The sequence below is a fragment of the Pelophylax lessonae genome (assembly GCF_965119305.1).
Source record: "Pelophylax lessonae genome assembly, chromosome: 6".
Taxonomy (NCBI): Eukaryota; Metazoa; Chordata; class Amphibia; order Anura; family Ranidae; genus Pelophylax; species Pelophylax lessonae.
In genome coordinates, this window is record NC_138773.1 from 109,810,995 (window position 1) to 109,826,894 (window position 15,900).

General features: G+C 50.4%; 1 protein-coding gene across 1 annotated transcript in view; it reads left to right on the forward strand.

Moving 5' to 3' along the window:
* Window positions 1–342: 342 nt before the first annotated feature.
* CRYM (crystallin mu) overlaps window positions 343–15,900 on the forward strand; it is a 138,246-nt gene continuing 122,688 nt past the window's right edge. The window contains exon 1 of the mRNA XM_082261295.1: window positions 343–535. Within this exon, the coding sequence (XP_082117421.1) occupies window positions 369–535 (167 nt within the window). The 5' untranslated portion in view covers window positions 343–368. The remainder of the gene's footprint in view (window positions 536–15,900) is intronic.

A 15,900-nucleotide genomic window follows, 5' to 3' on the forward strand; every position in this document is an offset into this window, starting at 1 on the left:
CCTGAAATAAATGAAAAAAAAATAATAATCTTAGTTCTATCATCTCACTTCTACTGTTGCACTGTCCATATAATAATATAAATGATACAGAATAGGACAGCGGCAGCCGGCAGGTGGATCTCCAGCGTACAGATCTGACATGAGAAGCTGCCAACCCCCTCCATCTCCTGGAGTATGCTGATCCTCTTTTATAATCAGAAGTCCCAATCACAGGAAGAAAGTTTTAGAAAGAGGTGGGTTAACAAACTTCTGAAAGTTCTGAGGGAGGGTCTGGAAGAAGAAGACTGGTCCAATGATGAGAAGGGGGCGTGTCTGTGTGGAGTAGTGAAGCCTGCGGGCGGAGTGTAGGCTCAGTGTGATCTATAGACATGGCCGGACAGCCGGTGTTCCTGGGGGCGGATGTAGTGGAGAAGTATCTTGATTACCCGACTCTGATCCCTCTGCTGGAGAGGGCGCTCATCAACTTCTCCAGCGGCCCCGGAGGAGGGGTGGTGCAGCCAATCAGGAGCATTGTGCTAGTAGCCAAGCACAGAGGGTAAGTGGACATATGGTACACTGCTTCCCATAGGTGTACTCTGCTCATCCCCAATCAATAATACAGGAATGCAAATACTCTCAAACCCAGAAATGTATTCTATTGCAGTCTACCAGGTGGGGTTGTCATTAGTTTTATTTTTTTCCATGGTGGCTTCAGTTCTATGATCTACTCGACATGCGATTAATCAAAATGATGCGATCAGCAAACTATGGAAAAGCCATAACTTCTCTTCTGATCTATACTCCAATTAGATCAGACTTGTATGAGTTGACTGTGACTAGGGTGGGAAACTGCTGATTGGTTTGCATCATTTGGCAGCACTGAGGGATTTGTGAATCTGATTGGCAGCGCTGGGCGAATGTGAAGGGGGGGGGGGGGGAATTGGCAGCTCTGGGCGAATGTGAAGGGGGGGGGGAATTGGCAGCTCTGGGCGAATGTGAAGGGGGGGGGGAATTGGCAGCTCTGGGCGAATGTGAAGGGGGGGGGGGGAATTGGCAGCTCTGGGCGAATGTGAAGGGGGGGGGGGGAATTGGCAGCTCTGGGCGAATGTGAAGGGGGGGGGGGGAATTGGCAGCTCTGGGCGAATGTGAAGGGGGGGGGGGAATTGGCAGCTCTGGGCGAATGTGAAGGGGGGGGAATTGGCAGCTCTGGGCGAATGTGAAGGGGGGGGGGGGAATTGGCAGCTCTGGGCGAATGTGAAGGGGGGGGGGGAATTGGCAGCTCTGGGCGAATGTGAAGGGGGGGGGGGAATTGGCAGCTCTGGGCGAATGTGAAGGGGGGGGGGGAATTGGCAGCTCTGGGCGAATGTGAAGGGGGGGGGGAATTGGCAGCTCTGGGCGAATGTGAAGGGGGGGGGGGGGAATTGGCAGCTCTGGGCGAATGTGAAGGGGGGGGGGGGAATTGGCAGCTCTGGGCGAATGTGAAAGGGGGGGGGGGGAATTGGCAGCTCTGGGCGAATGTGAAAGGGGGGGGGGGGGGAATTGGCAGCTCTGGGCAAAATGTGAAGGCGATTGGTTTTCCATTGATCAGCTTACATGACGAAAACCGAGATGTGATCAATACCTTACAATCGTAAGTTCTGATTGTACCTTAATGATGAATCAAAATCTACTTCCTTGTGTGTAGCATATTGCTCAAATTTGTAGTCTACTAAAGAGTGATTATTCCTATCAGAAGAGAGCGATTTATTTTCCAGTAAATCATTTGCACAAGCGTATATGGCTCTTATTTAGGCTTTTTCCCTTTTTGGTTTCACCCGTTCTGAACTTTTTGGGTAGATTTAGACCTGCATTTATTTTCCTCAAGAATTCGCCCCATCCTTTTTATCTTCTATCCTGACAAGTGCTCCAGTCCCTTCTGCAGAGAAATCCTGCAAAAAAAAAAAACATTTTCCACAAAATGATGACAGATATTAACACAGCTTTAAAAGATTGCTGCCTCTTACTAAATGCCTGGGAGTGTCTACTTTCCCAAAGGGGGTCATATGGGGGGTACTGTCCTGGCATTTTAGGCTCAGTTCACAACCTGATGGCGGGGAATCACCACGTTTCTGCCTGTGATTTGAAATCACTGCACAGCGCACGGAAATTCTGCCGTGATTTTGCAGCGATTGTTGCATGTTTGGTTTTTTTTTTTTTTTTTTTGAGCAACAAGTTCTGATTGCAGCACAAATTTACCGTGCGCCAGTTGTGACAAAATCGCAGTGCGATAGGGGTGCCATTAACCGCTTCCATACAGAGCAGTTAGACACCCTTCCTGCCCAGACCAATTTTCAGCTTTCAGCACTCTCACACTTTGAATGACAAATGCTACACTGTAAAGGCCCGTACACACGTACCGATCGTCGGCATACAAACGTCGGTGGACGAAGGATCTGCCGATTGTACGCGTGTTAGTATGGTGCCTCCGACAGATGTCTGCGCACAATCCGCGGACAAAAGTCTTTCGTGCAAACATGAAAATATTTGTATGCCGACACCAGAACGGACGATTGTTCGCCTGTCAGTACACAATTCGGCCGACAGACCGCAGATTTGCAAGACTGGGCATGCTCAGAAAATAGAAAACACAGGGAAAGTTAACCATTACATGACATCACTTCTGCAGTCGGCGGACAAAATTCTTGTGCTGTCCTTGTGCTGTCTTTGCACTTTTCAGCAGACACCGACATCCCGGGGAGAAAAGAGGAACATTTGTAAGCCGACCATCGGTACGTGTGTACGGGGCTTAACCAAACAAAATTTTTATCATTTTTTTCACACAAATAGAGCTTTCTTTTGGTGGTATTTTTCTTCATACATTTGGGCCAAAATGTATACTGCTGCATATCTCTGGTAAAATTAACCCAAATTAGTGTATATTATTTAGTCTGTGTGAAAGTTATTGAGTCTAGAAGCTATGGTACCAATTACTGAAAATTGATCACACCAGATGTACTGACTGCCTATCTCCTTTCTTGAGGCCCTGAAATGTCAGGACAGTACAAATACCGCCCAAATGACCCCTTTTCGTAAAGTAGACAGTCCAAGGTATTTAGTAAGAGGCATGGTGGGTCTTTTGAAGTTGTAATTTTTTTCCCACAATTCTTGGGAAAATGAAGAGAGAAATTTTTTCTCTTACATCCTCCGACAGTCGCCGCCTCTTCATATTCGTCACAATGGGGTATTAGACTTTGCTCCGAAGGAGTAGCTAGGCAACAGAATATGTTAACATTAAAGCTTTTAACATATCCCACCCACAGGGGGTGGTCCCCTCAGTCAATACCCTCCTACTTCCTGCAACCATATCTCAGTTTCAATGTCTAGCTTGTCAGGAGTAGCTGGATCTCTCTATGCTGGGGCATTTTGCCTCAGCCTTTCTCTTCTTTTTTGATTTTTTTGTTTGAGTTTTTTCTCTCTCTTTACTTAGCTGTTCTTTTTGTCAGCATTAGTTAGTTCTTCGGATGAAGAGGATCATGCGGGCTGGGTCTGGGGCTGATCCCCCTGGTTGCAGGTCGTGGGTCAGTGGCTTCCCAGCCTGCCATCGAGCGTTCAGCCAGGTAACGCTCCTGGCACAGTGAACGACCCATCCCTGTTCGGTGCAGGGATGATTGGTGAGGTGGCTACCTCACTGGACGCTGTGCGGTTTCTTAACCCCGATTTTGTGCGTCCTGGATGCGACTCTCCCTGCCTCATGTGCAGCGGCTTGTTCGCCTGTGCGGGTTCCCCACGCCATTAAGAGGTAAGTGTATCTATGTGGGGACCTGTCTGTCGGGGGGGGTGTCAGTCTGGGACTGTGTAACCTGCCTCTGTTCACACGGTTTGTCTCCCTATCGCTCTGGCTGCATGCTGTGGGCTGCAGGGTGGGGGGGGGGGGGGCTGTGTGACACTGTCTGTGTCAGCCTGTGTGAAGGGCTGTGTGCTGTGGGGCATGTTTTTGTCATGTTTGGGGCACGATACAGCGATCACTGCGGCGATCCGCCATGTTTTTTTACATGGGTGGTGTTATATGCATCACAGTAGTGGGGGAGCGGCGGTTTCGGCGCCAAACGGCGACATTTTGCCTGCGCTCGCTCCAGCCGCATGTTTTCACTGCGGGCGGCCATTTTCTTGTAGCCTTCCATAGGCTTTAATAGAGCGCCCTGATTGCATCACTTCCTCTTTCCTGGGTGCACCGATCGAGGCAGCAGCAGCAGGGGTCTCCTCAGGTTTTATCCTTCTGTTCCTTCCTATATCCATTGCCTGTGTTCAGTTTTATCCCTGTGGGGGTCTCATTGTGCTTGTGTGTGTGTGCGGTGGGCTGCGCTCGCCGCGCTTGTTAAAGGGGCAGTTAACCCTTTATTCTCCGGCATATTTTTTTGGGGCAAATGGATTCTCAGGAGGGCAAATTTCCTGCCACCTTGGTGGGAAGCCAGGGGACTGCTGTTTCCCCCCCAGGGGGGGATTTAGCCGAAGTGGTGGCTAACCTTGCTGCTCAGGTGCAGATGCTGGTGGCTGCTCAATCCACTAAAAGACCCAGAGTTTCTATTTCCTCTGATTCTGAGGGTGAAGGTGATGGGGCTGCTATGGCTGGGGTCTCCTTATCAGGGTCCCGTTCCTCCCTAGATCTCGTGGGGTCCGAGGTGGAGGCTGAGGTTGAAGGGGTTGATAATTCTCCCCCTGGCTTGCCTGAAGAGCTTGCAATCATGGATGAATTTGTTTTATAGAAATAACCAACGCTGCGTTTGCAGGATGAGCTGTGTCCTCCCGCTGCCTTGGCGGCTTATGGGACGCAGAAAAGACGCAAGACATCGCAGGTCTTTCCCTGCACTGATGATTTTCAGCGCGCTGTTAAGGAACAATGGCGAATTTACGCAAACCTTTTGCTGTGCCAAGTAGGTTCAGGCTGCGTTATCCTTTCACGCCTGCCACTGATGAACGGTGGTGTGTGCCACCCCCGTTGGATCACGCCATTGCGGTTTTGAACAAATCCACTGCGATTCCTGCAGAGGATACCCCGGTGTTCCGAGATGCCACGGATAGGAGAATGGAGTCTCTTGCCCGTCATACTTATTCTGTTACGGGTTCGATGCTTAAAGCTCTGTTTGCCTCTCTTATGGCAGCCCAGGCTGTCGCAAGTTGGACGCAGGTGCTTAGGCGCGTCCTAGTGGCTGATTCGGCCTCGCCGGCGACATTGGATATGGTGGATCAAATCCATCAGGGTGTCATGTACCTGTGTGATGCGGACTTGGACTTGGTGCCGTTGGCTGCACGTGTACAAAACGTGGCGGTGTTGTCTCACCGCCTGGTTTGGTTGAAGTGTTGGTCGGTGGACCAATCTTCGCGCAAGACCTTAGCCAATCTGCCTTATGATGGATCTCGCCTTTTTGGGGAGTCCTTGGATACGTTGATTAAGGGGATCACGGGCGGTAAGAGCACGCTCTTGCCCCATTTCCCCAAGGCTAAGGGGGCTCCTGGTAAGAAGCATACTAATTTTCGGCCTCCTCAGGGGTCCTTTCGTGCCTTTCGGTCGCACTACAAGGGCAAACCGTTCAAGGGTCAAGGCTCCCAAAAGAAGCCGTGGTCTGGTAAACAGAAGTCCGGACCCTCTACCCATAACAGTGCGGCCTGAAGGGGCGCCCTCACCCAGTTCTGGGGTGGGGGGACGCTTGCTCTTTTTTCTTCAACCCTGGCTGGCCCGCGTGCGGGACCGGTGGGTTCAGGAAATCGTTCGATCTGGCTACAAGATCGAGTTTCTCTCTCGGCCGGAGAGCAGATTCTTTCCCTCAAATCTTCAGCTGTCTCCGGAGCGTTTACGGGACCTGCACCTAGCGGTGCGGGACCTGAGGGCTCAGGGAGTGGTGGTTCCGGTGCCTCATCGGGACAGATTTCGGGGGTTTTATTCCAATCTGTTCACTGTGCCCAGAAAGGAGGGCAAGGTTCGTCCAATTCTGGACTTGAAGGCTTTGAACCGCTTTGTGCGGGTTCGCAAGTTCCGCATGGAATCCCTGCGGTCGGTGGTGGCTGCCCTGGTTCCGGGGGAATTCATGGCCTCCATCGATCTGAAGGATGCGTACCTTCACATCCCGATTTTCGAGGGTCACCAGAGGTTCCTTCGATTCGCCATTGCGGAGGATCATTACCAATTTGTGGCGTTGCCCTTTGGTCTCGCCTCGGCTCCTCGGGTTTTCACCAAGGTGCTTGCTCCCGTTCTGGCTTTGTTGAGAGCTCAGGGCATCTCTGTCCTGGGGTATCTGGACGACATTCTGGTTCGGTCTGCGTCCAGCCAGGGTCTGGAAAAGGACCTGTCCGTCACGATGCAAACTCTACAGGAGTTTGGTTGGACGATAAATTTTCCAAAGTCGACGCTGAGTCCGTCGGTTCGTCTTCCCTACCTGGGAATGATCCTGGACTCGATCCAGGCGAAGGCCTTCCTGCCGGAAGACAAGCTCAGGACTCTTCAGGAGGAAGTCAGGTCCCTCAGGGACAGTCCGTGCTCGTCCCTCCGGACGTGCATGAGATGTCTGGGATTGATGGTCTCGGCTTTCGAGGCGATTCCCTTCGCCCAGTTTCACACAAAGAGTCTCCAGGCGGAGATCCTGTCCAAGTGGGACGGGCGACCCCAATCTCTGGATCTTCTAATTTCGTTGAGCTTTCGCACCAGAAGGGATCTTCTGTGGTGGCTCCAGTCCCCGATGATATCGGGGGGCAAGTCCTTTCGTCCTATCTCATGGACAGTGATCACCACGGATGCCAGCCTGTCGGGCTGGGGTGGTGTTCTGGGCGTTCTGTTCGCCCAGGGAACTTGGTCGGAGGGGGAGTCCTCCCTTCCGATCAACATTCTGGAATTGCGTGTGATAAATCTCTGCCTTCGTCGCTGGACGGACAGACTGCAGGGCTGTCCGGTTCGGGTGCAGACGGACAATGCCACGGCGGTGGCCTACATCAACCACCAAGGGGGCACCAGGAGTGCCCGAGCGGCTCGGGAAGTGGCCGACATTCTGTCTTGGGCCGAGACTCATGTCCCGGCGATAACGGCAGTTCACATTCCGGGGGTGGAGAACTGGCAGGCGGACTATCTGAGTCGCCAGACCCTGGATCAGGGGGAATGGTCTCTCCACCCGGCTGTCTTCCAGATGTTGTGCGCGAAGTGGGGTCTTCCAGATGTGGACCTGTTCGCGTCTCGTCTGAACAACAAGGTTCGTGGCAAGGACGCGCGACCCTCGGGCAGACGCATCAGACGCGTTGGTAGCCCCGTGGCATCAGTACAGACTGATGTATGCGTTTCCACCGATTCAATTGCTGTCCAGGTTCCTCCGCAGGTTGCACTCGGAACGCAGCACGGTGATTCTTGTGGCACCGGACTGGCCTCGCCGGTCCTGGTACGCAGACCTCGTGAATCTGGCGGTCGACGCCCCATGGCGTCTACCTCTTCGAGACTATCTCCTGTCTCAGGGCCCGATATTCCATCCTGCTTTACAGTCGCTGGCTTTGACGGCCTGGCTGTTGAGACCGAGGTCCTGAAGGATAGGGGTCTCTCCCCTGAGGTCATTCACACTTTGATCAATGCGAGGAAACCTTCCTCAGGGAAGGTCTATTACCGTACTTGGAAGGACTCGCTTTCTCGAGTGTTGTCCTTCCTTCAAACGGGTGTCGACCAGCGTTTGGCGCTGGCTACGGTCATGGGTCAGGTGTCTGTGCTGGCCGTTCTTTTTCAACGTCCTGTGGCTTCTAACTCCTTAGTTGCACCTTTTTGTTCAAGGAGTGCGGCATCTGGTCCCTCCTAGGAGGGAGCCTCTGCCTCCTTGGGACTTGAATCTCGTTCTATCTGTGTTACAACGTGCTCCTTTTGAACAGATCAGGGAGATCTCGTTGTCTATGTTGTCCAAAAAGGTCGCCTTTTTGGTAGCGATCACTTCGGCTCGCAGAGTATCGGAGCTGGCGGCTTTGTCCTGCAAGTCTCCGTATCTGGTCATCCACTTGGATAAGCTAGTCTTGCGACCTAATCCTTCTTTTCTTCCGAAGCGAGTTTCGGAATTCCATCTCAATGAGGATATTGTCTTACCTTCGCTGTGCGCGAAGCCTAAACATCCGAAGGAGGTGAGGTTGCACTCTTTGGATGTTGTTCGAGCGATAAAGGGTTTACCTTAAATCGACTGAGTCTTTTCGCAAGACAGATTCTTTTTTGTCCTTCCGGAGGGTCCTCGGAAGGGTATGGCGGCGTCGGCTTCTACCATCGCCAAATGGATCAGACAGACCATTGAACAGGCATATGCTTTGCAGGGAAAAGTTCCTCCTGTGCCTGTGAAGGCGCACTTTACTAGATCTCTGAGTACGTCTTGGGCCTGTCGTCATGGGGCTTCTGTGGCCCAGGTGTGTAAGGCGGCGACCTGGTCGACCGTACACACTTTCACAAAATTCTACAGAGTAGATGTTCAGGCATCGGCAGATGCTTCCTTTGGCCGCAAGGTTCTTAGTGCGGCAGTTCCTTAGGGTCCTTTTGTTTTGGACCCCTGGCTGTTTGGGATACGTTTTTATCCCTGGGTTATTTGTTTTTCCTGGGTTGTTGCTCCTGTTGAGCAAGTTTTTTTTCATGTTGCCCAGCTGGTGTCGTTCCTTTCTTTGATGTGGAGACTGCGTTGCCTTACGGCGCGGCTGCGTTTCCCACCCCTCATGTTTGCACTGCTTTGGGACGTCCCCATTGTGACGAATATGAAGAGGCGGCGACTGTCGGAGGACGTAAGAGAAAACTGAATTTTTGTAAAATCTTACCTGTAAAATTCCTTTCTCTGAGTCCTCCGACAGTCGCCGCCCCCGCCCCTCTTTTGGGGTTTGGTTGTATACTCTACTGCTATTCCACTGAAACTGAGATATGGTTGCAGGAAGTAGGAGGGTATTGACTGAGGGGACCACCCCCTGTGGGTGGGATATGTTAAAAGCTTTAATGTTAACATATTCTGTTGCCTAGCTACTCCTTCGGAGCAAAGTCTAATACCCCATTGTGACGAATATGAAGAGGCGGCGACTGTCGGAGGACTCAGAGAAAGGAATTTTACAGGTAAGATTTTACAAAAATTCTGTTTTTTTCTTTTTTTTCCCACAAAGTTGTCAATTTATAAGCTATTTCTAACACATAGCATGTACACAGCAAAAATGACACCCAAAAATACATTCTGCTACTCCTTCCGAGTATGGCGATACCACATGTGTGAGACTTTTACACAGCCTGGCCACAAAAAGAGACTCCACGTCCAAGAAGCACCTTCAGGCGTTCTAGGAGCATAAATACACATAAAACTTTCTTACTACCTATCACACTTTTGAAGGCCCTAGAGCACCAATACAATGGGAAAAGTCCACAAAATGACCCCATTTTGGAAAGCAAACACTCCAACGTATATATTCTATGAGGCATTATGGGTCGTTTGAACATATTATTTTTTTCCACAGGTTTTTGGAAAATGTGGGAAAAAAATAACTTTTTTTTTTTTTACACAAAGTTGTCAATTTATAGGATATTCCTAACACATAGCATGTACACAGCAAAAATGACACCCCAAAATACATTCTGCCACTCCTCCTGAGTATGGCAATACCACATGTGTGAGACTTTTTCACAGCCTAGCCATATAGAGGGGCCCAACATCCAAGGAGCATCATCATGCATCCTAGCCACTTGCCTAGGCCTATTTTTGACATTTGGTGTTTACAAGCTAAAATCAGTTGTTTTGCTAGAAAACTACTTAGAACCCCCAAACATTATATATTTTTTTTTTAGCAGAGACCCTAGAGAATAAAATGGAGATTATTGCAATATTTTTAATCACACCGTATTTGCGCAGCGGTCTTCCAAACGCAATTTTTTTGGAAAAAATTCACTTTTTTAAATTAAAATATAAGAAACCAGTAAAGTTAGCCCAATTTTTTTCCATAATGTGAAAGATAATGTTACGCCGAGTAAATAGATACCCAACATGTCATGTTTCAAAATTGCTCACGGAATGGCGACAAACTTTGGTACTTAAAAATCCCCATAGGCGACAATTTAAAAATTTCTATAGGTTGCCATCTTTGAGTTAGAGGAGGTCTGGGGCTCAAATTATTCCCCTTGCTCTAACGATCGCGGCGATACCTCACATGTGTGGTTTGAACACCGTTTACATATGTGGGCGGGGTTTCTGTATGCGTTCGCTTCTGCGCGCGAGCTCACGGGGACAGGGCGCTTTAATTTTTTTTTTTTTTTTTACTATTTATTTTATTTATTATTTTTTCCTTGTTTAAAAAAAAAAATAAAATTGATCATTTTTATTTCTATTAAAAGGAATGTAAACATTCCTCGTAATAGAAATAGGCACGACAGGACCTCTTCTTTTTTTTGTGAGATCTGGGGTCAAAAAGTCCTCAGATAGAAGAAAAAAAAAAAAAAAAGGACCTTTTTAAACCGGTTGCTAGGCAACAACATTTTCCGTAGCTCCGGTCCTCCAAGACCATAGAGTCAAGTGAGGGCAAGCTTGCCCTCACTCGACATCCTGTCTGTGAGGATCTGGGACCGGATCGTTTTCCCCGCTGCCGGCGGGTCCGGTAAGCGGGGAAAAGGACCGGAACGCGGCGGGAGGGGGGGGGGGTCGCGCCTCTTCCGCCATCCCGGAAGGGTGATCCCACGGCGAATCCGCCGCTGGGACCACCCTTATCGGAAAGCCAACCGTCCACCGTTTAAAAAAAAGCTGCCATAACCCTGGTATATCTGCTGCCATAACACCGGTATTTAGGTTTAAACGGAGGACGTATATAAACCTTTTTGGACTTGGACATGGTGGCTGTATGAAGGGTGACAGGTACTCGGGTACTTTGTTGGGCAGGTGACAGGTACTCTGGTACTGATGAGCAGTTGGCAGGTATTCGGGTACTCCGATAGGCAGGTGACAGGTACTCGGGTACTCTGATGGGCAGGTGATAGGTACTGATGAGTAGTACTGATACTAATAGGTGATACTGTACTGTTGGGTACTGATGATCAGTACTGATACGTGATAGGTACTGATGAGTACTGATGAGTAGTGATGGGTACTGATGAGCAGGCGCCAAGTACTCGGGTACTTCAGGCGTCAGGTACTCTGATGAGCAGGTGGAAGGTACTCGGGTACTCTGATGGGTAGGTGACAGGTACTCTGATGACGGGTACTCCGTTGACAGGTACCCAAAGTACCCGTCATCAGAGTACCCGTCATCAGAGTACCCGTCATCAGAGTACCCGTCATCAGAGTACCCGTCATCAGAGTACCCGTCATCAGAGTACCCGTCATCAGAGTACCCGTCACCAGCCCATCTGAGTACCTGATGGGCTGGTGACAGGTACTCGGGTACTTTGATGGGCTAGTGACAGGTGCTCTTTATTGGGGGGGGGGGGGCAGGGGCAATCAGTGTGTTTAGCGTGCACTGTAATCGGTAACTAGCTGTTACCACACTCTCTTCCTCACACAGGATCAGTGTGTGAGGAGGAGAACATGGTGACAGCTAGTTACCGTGTTCTCTGTTGACATTTGTGACCGGCTGTGATTGGACACAGCCGGTCACGTGGTAAAGAGCCAATTTCATTGGCTCTTTACCTAGATTGGGGATCGACTCTGTCCGAGGGACGAGCCTCGTCCCCGATCGCCTCGTCCCCGGGGGCGCGCATTGCAGAGAGAACGAGCGGCTCGTGCTGGAGCCGCTAAATGTGATCGGCTGTGATTGACACAGCCTATCACGTGGTAAACAGCCAATTTCTATTGGCTGTTTACCTTGATCAGGGATGGGCTATGTCCGAGGGACGAGCCTCATCCCTGATCGCGCTGCCGGGGGCGCGCACTGGCTGCTAGAACGGGCCGACGTCATATGACGGCGGCCCGGATCTGCACAACCACTTTGCCGACGTCATATTCCATGACTCGGTATGGAAGTGGTTAAGAAGTAATGACTGCGTTTTGCAGCGATTTGAAATCCAGTATGAACAGAGCCTGAAGTGCCTTCAAACGGAGTTCCACCTAAAAGTGGAACTTCCGCTTTAAGGCCGCCTGACCCCCCTGACATGCCACATTTTGGCATGTCATTTTTTTTGGGGAGGGAGCAGGAACCTAGATTTGACAGGTACCTGCTCCCACTTCCACTCGGGCCACCTAGGCGGCTCGAGCGGAAGTTCTCCTCCCCCCCGAACGTCGCAGGTCCCAGATGATTGCCTGTCCACTCAGGATGTGCAGCACAACTCGCGCATGCGCACTGCGCTCCAGGCTGTGACAGCTTGTGGCTTTACACTAGTGATGCTGGCACCATGGGGAGAAGAGGGAGAGAACGGAGGCTCCCGCTGGCTGGATCGTGGGACAGGTGAATGTGTGTTTGTTAAAAGTCAGCAGCTACACTTTTTGTAGCTGCTGACTTTTTAAATACATACAAAAACGAGTGGAACTCCGCTTTAACGAGGTCACCAGGACTGATCAGTTCTCAAATAGTTCATAGTTTGTAGACTCAATAACTTTAACACAAACTGATTAATATACACTTATTGGGATTTTTTTTTTTTTTTTACCAAAGCCGTAGCAGAATACATTTTGACCTAAGTTTATGAAGATATTTTATTGGATCTGTTTTATAACCGAAACTGGAAAATATTGTTTTTTCAAACTTTTTTTATTTTTTATAGCAAAAATAAGACAGTGCAAATACCAACAAAAGAACATTCTATTTGTGGTGTGTGTGTGTGTGTGTGTGTGTGTGTGGGGGGGGGGGGGGGGGAGGGAGGAGAAGTGATTTAAATGTAATTTGCATACAGTGTTGCATGACCAAGCAATTACCAGTTAACCACTTAAGCCCCGGAGGATTTGGCTGCTAAAAGACCAGGGGGTATTTTGCGATTCGGCACTGCGTGACTTTAACGGACAATTGCGCGGTCGTGCGACGCTGTACCTGAATTTGACGTTGTTTTTTTTTTTTTTTTTTTTTTTTTTTGCGGCGGACATTTTTTACAATTTTGGGGTTACCAGTGACATTACTACAGTAATCAGTGCTATACATATGCACTGTTACTGTAAAACTACACTGGTAGTGAAGGGGTTAACTTTATTTGAGAGGGAGGGGCTGTGTGTGTCCCTAGGGGCGTGATTCTTACTGTGATTGGCTGTGGCTTGAGCTGTAGGAACACTGATCAACGGTCCTACATTGTAGAACCGTGTGATCAGTGTTTCTACACCGGGGAGAATGACAGGTGGCTTGTTTACACAAGCCGCCTGACTTTCTCCCTCTCCCCCGACGATCGCCGATGTCCGCCGGTCACACGCGCGGGGGGGTCCGTGACCGAGCGGGAGCGCGCCTCCACGGGCGTGCGCTCGCTCCCCAGAGCTTCACAGGCTAGCGACGTAGACCTACGTCGCTCTGCCTGTGAGGGGCTGACTGCCGCAGTAAATATACTGTGAGCAGTCGGCAAGTAGTTAAAGGAGCACAGACCTGAATAGGAAAAATGCCCTTGTCATGAAGGGGGTAAAACCTTCTGATGCTGAGGTGGTTAAAGTAGTATTAAACCCTGTTGTGTGGTTTTTTTTTTTTTTTTTTAACCACTTGCTGACCAGCAGCGTACCCATACCCAATGTTGCAGGGCATCACGCTGGCACGATTGCTATTACATCCTTCCTCCCCCCCTCCCCCTACCTTTCATGGCTTGAAAATAGGGGGCTCCTATCTGCACTGGAAGACCTGAGCATGCTGGCTAGTCAGACAGCCAAACGAAGCCAGGATTAGTTGTGATCGGCTCTTAGCTTTGTTAACCCGGAAGCAATTACCTAACATCACTTCCAGTTTACCTGGATATCAACGGTAACATTTAAAAAAAAAAATCGAAAGCGTTCAAAAACCCTGATCTTAGTGTTTTTTGAATGCTTTTAAGGGGAGAGAGAAGGGATTTGGAGTCCTAGACCCCCAGATCACTCCATAAAGCGTATCCGTCACATGCCTATTGCTGTCACAAGGATGTTTACAAAAAATATTTAAAGCAACAGTATAAGAATAAAATAATTGAAAGTTAACCCTAGATCCTTACATTCTTCCCAGTCAGGCCTGCGAGCGCGACCCAACTATTAGCTCCGTGCTAGGTTGGACGGGGGCTGGCTGGCGAGTAACAACTTGCAAGGTCACAAAGCCCTGGTCACGACAGCAGTCACGATCAGAGTTGCAGCGTACCTCTGGCCGCAACACCCCCATTCCAAGATGGTGCGGTGGACTACTTGGAGTAGCACCCACCTGGTGACTGTGGTATGGTGAGTGGTGTCCCCCCTCCTTTCTTATGGAATTGTTGGGGTGGTCGTGGGCCCTCCCTGGGGATGGTAGGCCCCTTCTGTGTCCTATCCCATACCTTTCCCCCTTCTTAGTGGGGTCCCCCCTGTGTAGGTGCCCTCATCTGCCCCCTGTTACTCCCCCACCCCCATACAAGCCCCCCCAGCCAATGTGTTTTTGGCTGGGGGGGGCTTGTATGGTGCTGGGCTAGCAAAGTAGTGGGTGATGCCGCTGCTGGCCCCCTGGTGGTGTCTGTATCTGGGTGCTGCGGGGGATCCCCTCCTGGGGTCTGTGTGCTTGCCTGAGGTCCAATGGGGTCCGGGGTCCCATGCAGCCATGGATCCATTTTGCTATGGATTCTGTATTCCTGGCTTCGACGGCCATATTTGTGTAGTCCAGCGAACATAGTTTTTGGTTTCTCCACAGTTTCATTGGTTGCCATTTTCTTGTAGTCAGATGCAGTGCTTGGCTGCAGGGGCCTCTAGTGTTAGGTCGGCATTTCCTCTTTCTAGCAGTGTGGCAGACAGTTTTGACGCTCTCCAGCTCGGGTGTTGAGTGTCTGGCGTACTCTCTATCCTTCTCTGCACTAATTCTTGTGGTGCACGGGGGGGAGCCCCCCAGTGTGGTGTTTTTTTTTTTTTTTTTTTTTTTTTTTTTCTGGAGCGTGTTTCACCACCCGATCCACTCCTGGTAACTGCGGGACCCTGTGGGTCTCAGTCTGCCCTGGCGGCCATGATGGCAGCCCTGCAGTCGCTTGTAGCCAGAGTAGATATGGCCTTGCAAAGGAGGCTTGGCAAGAAGCGCCCCCGTTGCCTGTAGCCTCTGCTTCCTCAGAATCTGAGGTGGATTTGGTTGCCGCGGGCGAGGGTCAGCCCACTGGATCTGCGTCCATGCATGCTGAGTGCTCGAATGGTGAGGATGAGTCCTCCTCCTCTGCAGTCGCGCATGATAGCGCTGGCGGAGGCCCTGATTGTGTCAGTGCGGGAAACTTTAATGCTGGAGGCTGGTGCAGTTTGGCACCTGCAAACCTTCCAGGGTGACTGAGTTGTCTCTCCCCCCCCCCCCCCCTTTCCTGCCTATTTTGATGAGATTGTCACTAGCCAGTGGGGTTCCTTGAAACGCATGGTTGGAATACCTAAGCGTTTTGCTAGCAGATATCCCTTGGGATATGGGTCCACTAACCGGTTCGGTTACAAGATCAAGTTTCGGGTCCTTGCCTCGGGCAAGGTTCTTTCCTTCCAACTTGCAGAATGTGGTTCAGCTCCTGTTGTCCAACCATCGATCATCACTCAGGACTTGCGTGCAAGTGCTGGGTTTGATGGTCCACCTTCGAGACTTCAGACCTTTGCAAAGGGAGATTCTGCTCACATAGAGCAAGGATCTGCTGTCATTGGACAATCTGATCCTGTTGAGTCGAAGTTTCAAGGGAGTCTCTCTTATGGTGGCTCCGCTCCCTGGCCCTGCGTCTGGGAAAATCCTTTCTTCCCCTGTATTGGACTGTAATCACCACGGATGCCAGTCTGTCCGGAAGGGGAGGTGTCTATTGAGTGTGTTCGGTCCAAGGTGTCTGGACTCGGGAGGAGTCCAGGTTGCCAATCAACATCCTGG